A 15905-nucleotide genomic window follows, 5' to 3' on the forward strand; every position below is an offset into this window, starting at 1 on the left:
TGATACACGTCCCGGGCTGGATGGAGCAGGATGGTTCTCATCACACTACTCAGAATGGTGCACAATTTAAAATATTATTATTATTATTATTTTTGGTGGTACGCAGGCCTCTCACTGGCCTCTCCCGTTGCGGAGCGCAGGCTCCGGACGCGCAGGCTCAGCGGCCATGGCTCACGGGCCCAGCCGCTCCGCGGCATGTGGGATCTTCCCGGACCAGGGCACAGGCACAAACTCATGTCCCCTGCATCGGCAGGCGGACTCCCAACCACTGCGCCACCAGGGAAGCCCTAAACTTATTATTTTTTAACATCTTTATTGCAGTATAAATGCTTTACAATATTGTGTTAGTTTATGCTGTACCACAAACTGAATCAGCTATATGTATACATATATCCCCATATCCCCTCCCTCATGAGCCACCCTCCCTATCCCATCCCTCTAGGTGGTCACAAAGCACTGAGCTCATCTCCCTATGCTATGTAGCAGCTTCCCACTAGCTATCCATTTTACATTTGATAGTGTATATACGTCAGTGCTAGTCTCTCACTTCATCCCAGCTTCCCCTTCCCCCGCATGCCCTCAAGTCTGTTCTCTATGTCTGCATCTTTATTCCTGCCCTGCCACTAGGTTCATCAGTACCGCTTTTATAAATTCCATACATATACGTTAGCATGTGGTATTTGCTTTTCTCTTTCTGACTGACTTCACTCTGTATGACAGATTCTGGGTCCGTCCACCTCACTACAAATAACTCAATTTTATTCCTTTTTATGGCTGAGTAATATTCTGTTATATATATGTGCCATATCTTCTTTATCCAGTCATCTGTTGATGGACATTTAGGTTGCTTCCATGTCCTGGCTATTGTAAATAGTGCTGCAGTGAACACTGTGGTACATGTATCTTTTTGAATTATGGTTTTCTCAGGGCATATGCCCAGTAGTGGGATTGCTGGGTCATATGGTAGTTCTATTTGTAGTTTTTCAAGGAACCTCCATACTGTTCTCCACAGTGGCTATATCAATTTACATTCCCACCAACAGTGCAGGAGGGTTCCCTTTTCTCCACACCCTCCCCAGCATTTATTGTTTGTAGCTTTTTGATGGCCATTCTGACTGGTGTGAGGTGATACCTCACTGTGGTTTTGATTTGCATTTCTCTAATGATTAGTGATGTTGAGCATCTTTTCATGCATTTGTTGGCCATCTGTATGTCTTCTTCGGAGAAATGTCTGTTTAGGTCTTCTGCCCATTTCTGGACTGGCTTGTTTGTTTTTATGATACCGAGCTGCATGAGCTGCTTGTATGTTTTGGAGATTAATTCTTTGTCAGTTGCTTCATTTGCAAATATTTTCTCCCATTCTGAGTGTTGTCTTTTGGTCTTGCTTATGGTTTCCTTTGCTGTGCAAAAGCTTTTAAGTTTCATTAGGTCCCACTTGTTTATTTTTGTTTTTGTTTCCCTTACTCTAGGAGGTGGGTTAAAAAGGATCTTCCTCTGATTTATATCACAGAGTGTTCTGCCTATGTTTCCCTCTAAGAGTTTTATACTGTCTGGCTTTACATTTAGGTCTTTAATCCATTTTGAGTTTACTTTTGTGTATGGTGTTAGGTTGTGTTCTAATTTCATCTACATGCAGCTGTCCAGTTTTCCTAGCACCACTTATTGAAGAGGCTGTCTTTTTTCCATTTTATATTCTTGCCTCCTTTGTCAAAGATAAGGTGACCATATGTGCGTGGGTTTATCTCTGGGCTTTTTATCTTGTTCCATTGATCTATATTACTGTTTTTGTGCCAGTACCATATTGTCTTGATTATTGTAGCTTTGTAGTATAGTCTGAAGTCAGGAAGCCTGATTGCTCCAGCTTCATTTTTCTTTCTCAAGATTGCTTTGGCTATTCGGGGTCTTTTGTATTTCCATACAAATTGTAAAATTCCTTGATCTAGTTCTGTGAAAAATGCCACTGGTAATTTGATAGGGATTGCACTGAACCTGTATATTGCGTTGGGTAGTACAGTCATTTTCACAATATTGATTCTTCCAATCCAGTAGAGTGGTATATCTCTTCATCTGTTTATGTTATCTTTGATTTCTTTCATCAATGTTTTATAGTTTTCTGAGTATAGGTCTTTTGCCTCCTTAGGTAGGTTTATTCCTAGGTATTTTATTCTTTTTGTTGCACTGGTCAGTGGGATTGTTTCCTTAATTTCTCTTTCTGATTTTTCATTGTTAGTGTATAGGAATGCAAGAGATTTCTGTGCATTGATTTTGTATTCTGCAGCCTTACCAAATTGACTGATTAGTTCTAGTAGTTTCCTGGTGGCATTTTAGGGTTTTCTATGTATAGTATCATGTCATCTGCAAACAGTGACAGTTTTACTTCTTCTTTTACAATTTGTATTCCTTTTATTTCTTTTTTTTCTCTTATTGCCGTGGCTAGGACTTCCAAAACTATGTTGAGTAACAGTGGCGAGAGTGGACATCCTTGTCTTGTTCCTAATGTTAGAGGAAATGCTTTCAGTTTTTCACCACTGAGAATGATGTTTGCTGTGGGTTTGTCATATATGGCCTTTATTATGTTAAGGTAGGTTCCCTTTATGCCCACTTTCTGGAGAGTTTTTATCATAAATGGGTGTTGAATTTTGTCAAAAGATTCTTCCGCATCTATTGAGATGATCATATGCTTTTTATTCTTCAATTTGTTAATACAGTGTATCACATTGATTTGCATATATTGAAGAATCCTGGCATCCCTGGGATAAATCCCACTTTATCATAGTGTATGATCCTTTTAATGTGTTGTTGGATTGTGTTTGCTAGTATTTTGTTGAGGATTTTTGCGTCTATGTTCATCAGTGGTATTGGTCTATAGTTTTCTTTTTTTTGTGATATCTTTTTCTGGTTTTGGTATCAGGGTGATGGTGGCCTCATAGAATGAGTTTGGGAGTGTTCCTTCCTCCACAGTTTTTTGGAAGAGTTTGAGGAGGAGAGGTGTTAACTCTTCTCTAAATGTTTGATAGAATTCACCTGTGAAGCCATCTGGTCCTGGGCCTTTGTTTGTTGGAAGATTTTTAATTACAGTTTCCCTTGCTGCTTTTAATATCTTTTCTTTGTATTTAATTTTGGATAGTTTGATTAATATGTGTCTCGGCATGTTTCTCTTTGGGTTTATCCTGTATGGGACTCTCTGCGCTTCCTGGAGTTGGGTGGCTATTTCCTTTCCCATGTTAGGGAAGTTTTTGACTATAATCTCTTCAAATGTTTTCTCAAACCCTTTCTTTTTCTCTTCTTCTCCTGCGACCCCTATAATCCGAATATTGGTGCGTTTAATATTGTCCCAGGGGTCTCTGAGACTGTCCTCATTCTTTTTTCTTTTTCTGCTCCCTGGCAGTTATTTCCACCATTTTACCTTCCAGCTCACTTATCCGTTCTTCTGCCTTAGTTGTTCTGCTATTGATTTCTTCTAGAGTATTTTTAATTTCAGTCATTGTATTGTTCATCACTGTTTGTTTGCTCTTTAGTTCTTCTAGATCCTTGTTAAATGTTTCTTTTATTTTCTCCATTTTGTTTCCAACATTTTGGATCATCTTTACTATCATTACTCTGAATTCTTTTTCAGGTAGGTTGCCTATTTCATCTTCATTTATTTGGTCTTGTAGGTTTTTACCTTGCTTCTTCATTTGTAACAGAGTTTTTAGTCATTTCATTTTTTTTTTTTTTTTTGATGGGTGGGGCTGTATTCCTGTCTTACTGATTGTTTGGCCTGAGGCATCCAGCACTGGAGTTTGCAGGCAGTTGGATAAAGCTGGGTCTTGGTGCTGAGATGAGGACCTCTGGGAGGCCTCAGTCCGATTAATATTCCCTGGGGTCTGAGGTTCTCTGTTAGTCCACCGGTTTGGACTCGGAGCTGCCACCACCGGAGCTCGGGCCCAACCTGTGGCCTGGGAACCAGATCCCGTAAGGCTGTGGCGTGGCAAAAAAAAAAAAAAAGAAGAAAAGGAGCAATACAATAACAAAGAATAAAAAACAAAATAAAATTAGAAAGATAAAAAATATATTAGGAAAAATAATATAATTAAAACAACTTCAACAAGGTAAAATAAAACTGTAACAGAAAAAAGAAAAAGAAAAAAAGGGGGGTGGGGGAACAAGCCAAAAGGAGAAGAACAATAACAAAGTATAAAGAATAAAATAAAATTAGAAAAATAAAAGATTTATTAGAAAAAATAAACATATAAATGAATGAAGAACAATTAATCAACAAGGTAAAACAGAACCCCAATCTAAAAGAGGAAAAAAGGAAAAACAAAAGCCTTGGCTATGTGGGGCAGAGTGTAGACAGGGGTGGAACTTAGGCAGGGGCAGGAGTTACAGTGGGGTGGGACCTAGGCTGGTGGGGGGCAACTTGTTTGAGCATGGGGTAGGGCCTAGGCTCAGGACCCATGCAGCCAGAAAAGGCCTTGGGGGTGGGGCCTGGGCAGGCGATGTTCAAGCATCGGGCAGGGCCTCTACTTAGGACCTACAGAAGGGGAGAGGCAGCACCTCCAAAGGAGGGCCTTCAGAGTGTGGAGTTCTGGAGTTTGGAGGCAAGGCCGTGGGTGAGGGTGTGTGGGTGCAGTTTAGGTCCAGCTCATTGGAGGGGTTCTCTGAGTGTAGAGGTAGGGCCCTGGGTGGGGGTGTAGGGATGGGGTTTGGGCTCTGCACAGCAGGAGGGAGGCTCTGAGGGCAGAGAATTAGGCCCGGGAGCCCAACAGGCTCTCTGGTGCCTAAGTGGACAGGGAAAGCACTGGCCGCGTTCCCTTCCATTCCTCCACGACCCCACTCCCCATCTCCCCCGGGGTCTCCCCAGTCCCCGCTGGACCCCTGACCATGGGTGTGTCCCGCTGGGTGTAGGAACTCCTCCCCTCCCCCAGCCACCCCTCAGGGGTTCCAGTCCCGTAGGTCTGGCCTTTACTTTTGCTCCCCCTTCCCTCCCTCCCACTCCCTCAGGACCCATGCAGCTGGAGGGGGCCTTCGTGGGCAGAGGATCAGGACCGGGATCTCAGCAGGCTCCCAGGGGCCCAAGTGGGCAAGGGAGACCTGGCCACGCTCCCTTTTGATCCTCTGCCCTCCCATTGGTCCCCCAATTTCCCCCTTTGGGGGTGGGATCCCTTCCCCTCCCCCAGATACCCCTCAGGGGCGCCAGTCCCATCCCACCTCCACTTCTTCTCCCCCTCTCACTCTCCCCATGCCACATGTCCTACCCAGTTGCTGGGGGTTTCTCCCGCCCCCTTAGGTGTCTGTGGTCCCTCATCAGTGCCTGGTAGGTGCCCTAGTTGTGCAGAGACGTGAATTCCATGTCCTCCTAGTCTGCCATCTTGACTCTGCCTCCCAATCTTAAACTTACGAATTATTTCTGGAATTTTCCATTTAATATTTTCAGACCATGGTTGACTGTGGAAAGTGAAACTGAGGATAAGAGGGGACTACTATAATGCAAAACCAGTGTTGATTTTTATTGTTGCACTAAATTGTAAAACCTGAATTGGTAGGTGATAATACCGCAAATTGGATATATAAAAATTTGGGAGAATCAAGGCTTAGATGTTGAGGCAGTTAAAATCTAACTCATTGCCATGATAGTTTGGATAATAGCAATAACTCATCTTGTTAAAATAGAATTGCACTGCTTATGATGAATCTGTTGGTAAATAAGGCCCTACTGATAGTTGGTTAAGTGGGGTTATTATGGCTAATCATATCTTGGAAGAGTACTATCCTTGCCAATTTTTAAACTTATTTTGAATTTTTACCCTTCAAATAATTTACGTGGAAATTACTAACAACTACATATCTTTGAAATTTTCCTTGTATGAGCAATGGTGAGAATCTTTTAAAGCATATGTTGGAAATATAACCTTTCAAGTATATTTACTTCATATACTATAATTTTTAAAAAAATCATGACTGATACAGCGAATTTTTTAACAGGATATCGATACCATGTTGTCCTACCTTATTCTTTCTATTTAAGGCAGACCGTTTTTGTTTTTTGGTATTGGTAATGTGTGATGCTTGTTTACACATTCTTAACACAATTAAGCAATAGCATTAAATCACAGAATTAGAGCTAACTGGCCAATCTGTAGATTGAATTTAGCACCCAATTCATATTTTTCCCTTTTATTACATTATGTTTATGGTAACCGCGTGGAGATATAAATTTCAGGAAGTTTCCAGTTCAAAAACCTCAGGCTCTCACCCAATATAACACATTTATACAACATTTAAAAGTACAAAAGCTCTTTTTGGTTAAGGGACAATACAAGAAAACTCATCATTTAATGACACCAGAAGTGCCGGTCCACGCTGTCCCAGAAAAAGGTTACCAAATCTGTTTCTTGGCTCTCATTGGTGAGAATGCCCCCCTCTGATACTCAGCACAAGATGAGTGTTTCTACACCAAATGTTGGAGCCTAGGTTTTCAGAGTCCAAGTTGATGGCCACCACTGGTCCTTGGGACTTGGAAGCACCCAATTTAAAGTCCCTTATCCCAGTGGTCTTCACACTGAAGTAAGGCCACCCATTTATGAGATACAGGAAGAAAATGTAACTTCCATTTTTTTCATACATATTTTTATTTTTTATATCATATGTAAATTTCTACTTAGGTTTACACTATATATAACATATTAGTAATATAATATATACCTCATTTATAAATAAATAACTGCACATATTGCTGCATACTTAGATATTTACTATTAGGAGTACTCAGTCAAAATAACTTGAAGACCACAGTTCTGACAGTAGCTAATCAGAGAGAATGGACACTAAGGGGAGAAATGGGATCCTTTGAAAGTGATAGACAAAGGTCCAGTGATTAACAATATAATGAAAAAGTATAGACTAGAATATTATATGTATCAAGGGATTTGTTTATAGATTCTTTATATACTTATTATAAAACATAAAAATGATCTCTATTGTTCACCAAGTTAACAGGGGTTTTAATAACTATAAGTAGACTGCATACAACTTTCATAATAGTTTGGAGCAGTTTAAAGTTCAGGCACAAGTTTTTCGCATATAGTAGCTTTTCATTTTCTGGTTGTGGCTGTCCTTTAGGCCCTTTTTATTGCTATAAATGTTCTTTTTCAAGGGATAAACTGTTTTTGTCTTTTTTTTCTTGGTGGAGGGAATGTGAAGTAACTAAGAAGTTTTAAACAAATTATTATAAATCAGATTATGAGAGAGACATGTTAATTTTCCGTGTTTCGTAAAGTTGCTAAAATTTGTGCATATTGCTTTTATAGCCAGAAAAAATATTTAAAAGAATTAATAGAATTAATTCCTAGTAATAGAACTAAAAACAATCTGCATATCTTCTAAATTACGTATGGTAGGGGAAAAGGTGAGAAAAAGAAGTAAACAGTAAAACATAGAAAACAAGTAGCAAGGAAGAATTATAAGAGGAAGAAAAAAGTTATGTGACAGGTTTAATCAAGTTTGTTATAACAAATATAAGTGAGATGAACATACCTTTTATAAGGAGAAGACATACTCTAAAGTTTTTTCAAAAAGCCTAATTGCATACAGTGTACAAGAGTCACACCGAAACAGCATGATTGAAAGAAATTGAAAATAAAAGAATAGGCAAACCAGACACATTATAATAGAAAGAAAGCATAAAGGGGTGATAATGTTCAATTTGACAGAGCTTAAAAGTAATAAATGGAACAGACTACAGTGGTGAAGCATATAAGCCATAATGATGATGTCATGAATCAATATATAACCAAATTATACAGAACTAAATTTCTATGAACTTTTTTTGTTTGTTTCTTGTTTTTGGCCACACAGCGCAGCTTGCGGGATCTTAGCTCCCCGATGACCAGGGATTGAACCCATGCCCCCTGTAGTGGAAGTGCAGAGTCCTAACCACTGGGCTGCCAGGGAATTCCCCAGAACTAAATTTAAATGATAAAAATTGCAAGAGATAAAGAGAATTGTTATATCTCAAGAGTAGTTTAGAAATTTTAGAGTAGTTCTCTAAGTCTGTGACAGATAAAGCTAATAATTTTATTATTATTATATTCTATATTTTTATTTCAGCTGATGTACAAGAAAAATAACTGTATTCTGAAAACAGAAAATATATGTTCTCCATGACTTATGAAATATTTATAAAAATTGACCATGATTTTTGGTCACAAATAAAATTTCAGGTCATTCCAAAGAGTAGAAATAGACTGTCCTGACTCTCTGCCTATGGCAAAATAAAATTAGAGCTAAGTAATAAAGATAGGGAGGAAATTTTGTAATTTTCAGATCTTCTCTAACACTCTTGGGTCAAAGAAGAAATCAGAACTGCAGTTGTAAGATAAAATTGGCCCTCCATCCCTCTGTGTCCAAGGATGTGGAACGTGGAGAGGTGGATGGCCAAATGTAAGGGACTTGAGCTTCCTCAGATTCTGGTATCTGTGAGGGTCCTAGAACCTGTCCCCCACAGAAATGAGGACGACTGTATGTAAATAATATGATAGTTCACAGTATGCTGCATTTTCTTTTGTTTTCCGATTTAAAAAACCCAATTTTGTATTTTGGTTTCAGAAGGATAGTTAAAGGACAGTATTCAGTAACAAATGTTTCTCGGCCCTCTGTAACGTGCAAGACATTTTGTTTGTTGTGAGATATAACTCTGAGTAAGACTGAGCCTTGGTGCTTGTAATCCACTGGATTTTATTATTCAGTGCACATTAGTAGTAACTTATTTGAGATGCAGATATGAAAAATCCTTTATCGTTTCTTTGTAAAGAAACTATAGAGTTCAGTATGATCATTTTAATTTTCAGCAGAGGTACCTATGGTACCTATATGGAGAGGAGAAGTAGATTATTATAGTAGATTGATTGAACTGTGTAGAATGTCTGGAGATCTTGGTTCCTTTTTACCTCTATCACCTGTTAGCAGTTCTGTTTCATTGGACGATTTAATTTTATCCCTCTGGGCTTCAAATTCTTCACCCATAAATGAGGAAGCTGAATTAAAATGTAAGATTATTTATACATGTTATTTTTGTGTAGCTGTGAATAAATTCATTTATAAGTATTGAGCATCAACTTCTTTTCAATCTGTAGGGACCAAACTTATGCTCTAGTTGGGGAAGAAAGACAAATTTAGGGCTCCACGTAAGCAGAGAGTGCGTATATCTTTAAAAAGGACAGAGATGGAGAAAAGAAGGCATTGGGAAAGGTTTCACAGAGGCAGTGTGACACCTGAGCTGATCTTCAAGATAAGTTTTTGTCAAGTGAACAGGGAAGGAGAACATTTTAGGTGCAGGAGATAATAGAAAGTATAGAGGCAGAGAAGTGAGTGTTTTACATTTGGGAAATTGCAGTTAGTTTGTATGGCATTTAGTAGTTAACATGGGTTTATGGAGGAGTAGCAAGACATCAAGTATTGATGTATATGGGAGCTGAATTGTGAAAAATAATGGGCTTTAAGTTAAAGACAGTGAATAACCATGGAAATTTTTTTAAGCAGTGGAGGGAGGTGGTACTGTAAGATTTAGTTAGGGTGGATGCAGAGATAGCATTTAGGAAACTGGCAGTTGAGACATGATGAAGTCTTAATTAAAGTAATGGCAGTGGAGATGATATACAGGTTTTAGAATAGGTCTCTAAAATGGATGGGCTTTGTAGGGTGTGACAGCCCTGGAAGTGTATGCAAAATTTAATATGTGAATGTATTTTCCTTTGGGAGAGGGTCTATAAATTTCATCACATCACGCAGGAGGGCTATTAGGGTAAATATATATTGTAGGGAAAATTGACAGAGTGATATTTTACAAACTATGAAGGTTAAATAATTTTAAGTTTTACTTTATTCATTAGTGACTAATCTTTTTTCACTTTTTTATAGTGGACAGGCCAAAATCTCATCAAGTTCGAACCTCTGGTACAATAAGGCGAACCTCTTCTTTGGATACGATAACAGGACCTTATCTCACAGGACAGTGGCCACGAGATCCTCATGTTCATTACCCTTCATGCATGAAAGATAAAGCTACTCAGGTAAAATAAGCAAATCAAAATCAGTTTTATTATCCTGCAGTTCTGTTTTGATCACAGTAAAGAAAATTAATTTAATCAAATTTTCCCAGTTATTAAATATATTCAACCAAAGAAGAAAGCCATTTCTATTTTTTTTTTTTTTTTTTTTTTGTGGTACGCGGGCCTCTCACTGCTGTGGCCTCTCCCGCTGCGGAGCACAGGCTCCGGACGCGCAAGCTCAGCGGCCGTGGCTCGCGGGCCCAACCGCTCCGCGGCATGTGGGATCCTCCCGGACCAGGGCACGAACCCGTGTCCCCTGCATCGGCAGGAGGACTCTCAACCACTGCGCCACCAGGGAAGCCCGAAAGCCATTTCTTTTAATAAACTTTAGACTAAGTATTTTTATCATCTCGGTTTTGAAAGTTTTAAAATTATTTAATATTTAATAAATAGCACATCAGTCTACATTGTGTGGTTTTTGAGACTTATAGTTTTAGGAATTATTTTCCTACAGAAAGTAATGACTAGTAACTGTATTAGAAAATACAGGCATAACTCGTTTTACTGTGCTTTTGCTTTACTATGCTCAGATATTGTGTTTTTTTACAAATTGAAGGTTTTTGGCAATCTTGCATGGAACAAGTCTATCGGCGTCTTTCTTCCAACAGCATTTGCTCACTTTATGTCTCTCTGTCACATTCTAGCAATCCTTTAAATATTTCAAACTTTTTCATTATTATTATATTTGTTATGGTGATCCGTCATCAGTGATCTTTGTTGTTACTATTGTAAAAAGATTATGACTTGCTGAAGGTTCAGACGATGATTAGCATTTTTTAGCAATAAAGTGTTTTTAATTAAGGTATGTATATTGTTTTTTTAGGATGTAATGCCATTGAACACTATAATAGAATACAGTAATAGTATAAACATAAATTTTATATGCACTGGGAAACCAAAAATTTGTGTGACTCTTTATTGCGATATTTGCTTTATTGTGGTGGTTTGGAACCGAACCTGCAGTATCTCCAAGGTATGCTGGTATAAGTAATTTTTGAAGAAAAGCTTGCACAGTTCCTGGAAATAATTTATAAAGTATTAACACATGGCTAAGGAAATATACGTTAAAGGATTTTTTTTCTGTTTAAAGCCAAAACTGAAATTCTTGAGAGAGAAATAGAAAATTTCCTGTTTGTCACACCTTCTCTATTTGTGGATCAGAGCTTTTGACTTGAAAAGTTTTCCTTCCATGTCAGAAAAAGATCTGAAAGCATCTTAATTTATAATTTCTGAATTCTTGACCATATCTTTATAGCAGTAGTCGATTAGCATTATGAACAATACTAAAAGTATAAGAGATGGTTATTGGCCTTAAAGAACTTACAGCATAGTTAGGAAGATAAGATGTAAATGTAAGAAAATTGGTAATAGAAGATAGAGTATTATTAGGTGTTAGATGAATGGAGCATTTAAATGTAAGGGAATTCAGTGGAATGGGAACATTTTTGGCTTTGTGGGTTAGGGAAATAGGATTAGAGTTTCATGTCTGAAGAATGAGGAAAAGGGGAGAAAATTTTGGACATGATCTATGAGAATCTTCTCCAGTTTTGTAATTTTCTCAGGCAAGCTTGAAACCATAAAATTAGCTTCTTTATCATGAATCCTATCAATTTTGTCTGTGTAATATTTTTTGCTTTTGCTTTCCATTTTTTTGTGAGGGAAAGGAGCAGTTTGATATGGTAGGCAGTGGGATTCTCAAGTAGAAAGAACTAGCAAAACTTAGAGATGTGGGCCTGCACACTTAGAAATGGTCACAGATAATTCAAAACTATCTTTCTGGAGGAGTTGGACTCACAAGTGTGACAGAGTGTAGGTATAGAGTATAAAGAAAGAAGGTCAAGAGATCAAGGACTTAGTTTTTAGAAATGCACACAAGGGAAGGATAAAAAATTAATGTATTCACCTGGTAGCAACAAGAAGAGAAAGGAGTTTAACATTTACTGACTGTTGTACCATGTACTTTGTGTTTTTATATCCTGTGTTTCATTTAATTCTCAAAAGAACATTATAAAATTACACGATGGAGAAGCAGAAGCTCAGGGAAGTTAAGTGACTTAGTATCATAAACCTAGGAATTGTTGGAGCCAGGTTTCTAATACAGGTTAATTTGTCAGCCAATCTGAACTTCAATTTTATGGTGCTTTTAGGATAAATGGAATAGTGTGTGTGCATGTGTGTGTATCACCTAGTAGAGTAATTGACACCATTCTTAAAAATGGTAGCTATTCTTTTTAGGTTAAAAAGAAACCCTACCTTTTATTGAATATATGCTTTATGCTGACACTCTCCAAAAACATTATCTTATTCATTCTTCACCAAAACTCTAACAAGAGGAGACAGAAAAAGAGCAAAAGCTAAAAGAAGAAATAGTCGAGCCTTAGAAACCAAAAGAAAAGTTATTATAAGAAAGGAAAAATTATTAACAGTATCAGGTGCTACCGAGAGGTCATGGAAAATAGGGACTAGATTTAGGGATTAGAGGCATATTGTCTTGGAGAGTGAAATATTGATAATATGTTGAGAAGGAAGCTCAGATATTTGGGAGTTAAGAAGAGAGTGATATGGTGATAGAAGATAAGGGCGCTGGGTAGGTTTCTTAACCACATCTGTTTCTTTATCTGCACAATGGGATTAATGAAACCTAACTCATGATAATGTTGTATGACTAAATAGGGTAATATTTGAAAGTGAATATGGCAATACACAGGTTATTAGTAGTAGATACAGACAGGCCCATTTGTAACATCTGCAGGATCTCGAGCAAATATCAACGTAGACCTACATACCATATACATACTAAGTTAAATTAACAAACTGTTACATAAAATTCCCCCAAAAGCCTGAAGTCCAGGGTAGGGGCTTCTCTTGCCTGGGTCTGCTTATAGATTGTCTATTTGAGAAACCTGACATTGATAGGAAGGCCAAATATAGGCCTCATTTTACATATGATGTACTGAGGCTTAGAGAAGTTTAACTTGTACATGGTTATATAGCTAAATGAATATGAAGAGATCTGAATCCAGATTTGGCTGATTCCAAAGGTTTTGTGTTTTCTCCAGTTCCTCACTGCCTCTCATAGTAATCACTAAAGTGTATAGCACTTGACCTAATGCTTGCCTTACAAGCCTAAGAAATGGTCTTGCCCCGAAGCATTATTAGTTTAATTGAAGGTATAAGAGATGAACATATGTAATGGTTGTTATTGTCATGTCCATACCTTCTAGATTAATTCTTTAACTCTTGGGGAAGGAAGTAGATATTTTTACTTATTCAGTGGAAATTAGTAAACAGAAAGTGGTACAGTCATTGTGCTACAGATATTAAATACCTAGGCTGTCTGGCTTTAGTGGAGGGAATCTCTAGTATTTTCTACCTTTCATATTTCCATATTTCAGCTACCTTAATTATTGAGGGTTAGAAATAGAATTCTTATTGTTTAATGTATTTATACATTGGGCCTTTTTAAAAGAAGTAGAATAGTGTTGTGGGAAAGACTATGGACTTTAGAGACAGATCTTGTGTTCAAATCAAGGCCCAATGTGAGGGAACTTCCTGGGATAATGGAATTGTATATCTTGATAGAGATTTTGGTTACATGGGTGGCTGTATTTATTAGAACTTACGCAAGTATACACTTGTGCATTCTAATATATAACTTAACTTTTAAAATACAGAATATAAATACTGACATCTAATTAAGATGTTTAGAGGTGAAGGATACTGCTGTCTGCAACTTACTTTGAAATGAATAAAAGATAAGATCAATAGATGATAGATAGATGAATATATATGTGATGAAGCCAACGTAGCAAAATGTTAAATATAGATTCTAAGTGTTGGCTTTCTGAGTATGCACTGAGAAGTTTTCTCAACTCTTCTATCTGTTTGAATTTTTAAAATAAAATGTTGGGGGGAAAATCATGGCCCATTGAATTAACTGCTATGTGTCTCACACTTCAGTTTCCTTTTTTACAAATTGCAGTTAATAATACCCAGGTTGCACATACACATATTTATTCTGAGGACTAAAAGAGACAGCTTCCCATTTTTGAGGCCAATGGGGAGATGGATAATTGCCAGTTTATTAGACTAATCTGTGTAGCTTAATAGAAAACTAAAAACCATTTGTAGAATTTGATGTTACTTTATTACATTAACCCTGCTGATACAACCTTTTTAAACAAGTTTATTACCGACACTTAAAACTGAACTTGTAGTTAAGGTTACTATAATCAGACAGTAGCATTTCCTCAGTTTTCACCCCACAGTCCAAAGTATAAATCCTCATCTATGGACAGATACGAAATCTACATGTGAATGTGTTTTTAAATGATAAAGTAACATATGCTCTTTGTAAAGTGGTCAAACAATAAAAGTAATATAGAGTAATAATCAGGGGTGTTTCCTCTGACTTCGCAGGTATAGTAATGATTAGAGCTGTTAACAAATATTCTCATCCTCTCTCCTTGACATATGATAAGATTATACTTCTCTGCCCACTTGAAGTTAAGTGTGGCCATGAGACTTGCTTTGGGAAGAAGCTTTAAAGAGCTGGTGCACCAAAACTAGACAAGTAACACCACAAGAAAGAAAATTACAGGCCAGTATCCCTGATGAACATCAATGTAAAAATCCTCAGTATAATATTAGCAAATCAAATTCAACAATACATTAAAAGGATCATACACCATGATCAAGTGGGATTTATTCCAGGGATGCAAGGATGGTCCAACATCTGCAAATCAGTCATTATGGTACACTACATTAACAAAATGAAGGATAAAAATTATACAATCATCTCAATAGATGCAGAAAAAGCATTTGACAAAATTCAATATCTCTCAACAAAGTGTGTATAAAGAGAACATACCTCAACATAATATAGGCCATATATGGTAAGACCACAGCTAACATCATACTCAATGATGAAAAATTGAAAGCTTTTCCTCTAAGATCAGGAACAAGACAGGGATGCCGAGTCTTGCCACTTTTATTTGACATAGTATTGGAAGTCTCACCCAGAGCAATTAGGGAAGAAAAATAAAGGCATCCAAATTGGAAAGGAAGAATTAAAACTGTCACTATTTGCAAATGATAATATACTATATATAGAAAACCCTAAAGACTCCACCAGACAACTGTTAGAATTAATAAATGAATTTGGTAAATTTGCAGGATACAAAATCAAGATACAGAAATCTGTTGCATTTCTATACACTAATATCAAACTATCAGAGAAATTAAGAAAACAATTCATTTACAGTTGCATCAAAAATAATAAAATATCTAGGAATAAATTTAACCAAGAAGGTGAAAGACCTGTATGCTGAAAACTATAAGACATTGATGAAATAAATTAAAGAAACAAATAAGTGGAAAGATATTTCATGCTCATGGATTGGAAGTATTAATATTGTTAAAATGTCCATACTATTCAAAGCAATCTACAGATTCAGTGCAATCCCTATCAAAATTCCAATGGCGTTTTCACAGAACTCGTACAATTCTGAAATTTGTATGGAACCACAGAAGACCCATAGCCAAAGCAATCTTGAGAAAGAACAAAGCTGGAGGAATCTTACTCCCTGATCTGAAATTATGTTACAAAGCTGTAGTAATCAAAACCATATAGGCGTAAAAGCAGACACATAGATCAATGGAACAGAATAGACAGCCAAAAAATAAACCCACGTATATATGGTCAATTAATTTATGACAAAGGAGCCAACAATATACAATGGGAAAAGGATAGTCTTTTCAGTAAATGGCGTTGGGAAAACTGGACAACCACATGCAAAAGAATGAAACTGAGCC

The 15905-nt window shown here is 37.2% G+C and overlaps 1 protein-coding gene across 2 annotated transcripts in view; it reads left to right on the forward strand.

Annotated features, from left to right (window-relative positions):
* GLCCI1 (glucocorticoid induced 1) overlaps nt 1–15905 on the forward strand; it is a 122992-nt gene that overhangs the window by 26515 nt on the left and 80572 nt on the right. For both annotated transcript variants that reach the window (XM_032643331.1, XM_032643332.1), the window contains exon 2: nt 9901–10052. In XM_032643331.1, coding sequence (XP_032499222.1) covers nt 9901–10052 — 152 coding nt within the window. The remainder of the gene's footprint in view (nt 1–9900; nt 10053–15905) is intronic.

Source organism: Phocoena sinus, chromosome 9, assembly GCF_008692025.1.
Source record: "Phocoena sinus isolate mPhoSin1 chromosome 9, mPhoSin1.pri, whole genome shotgun sequence".
NCBI lineage: Eukaryota > Metazoa > Chordata > Mammalia > Artiodactyla > Phocoenidae > Phocoena > Phocoena sinus.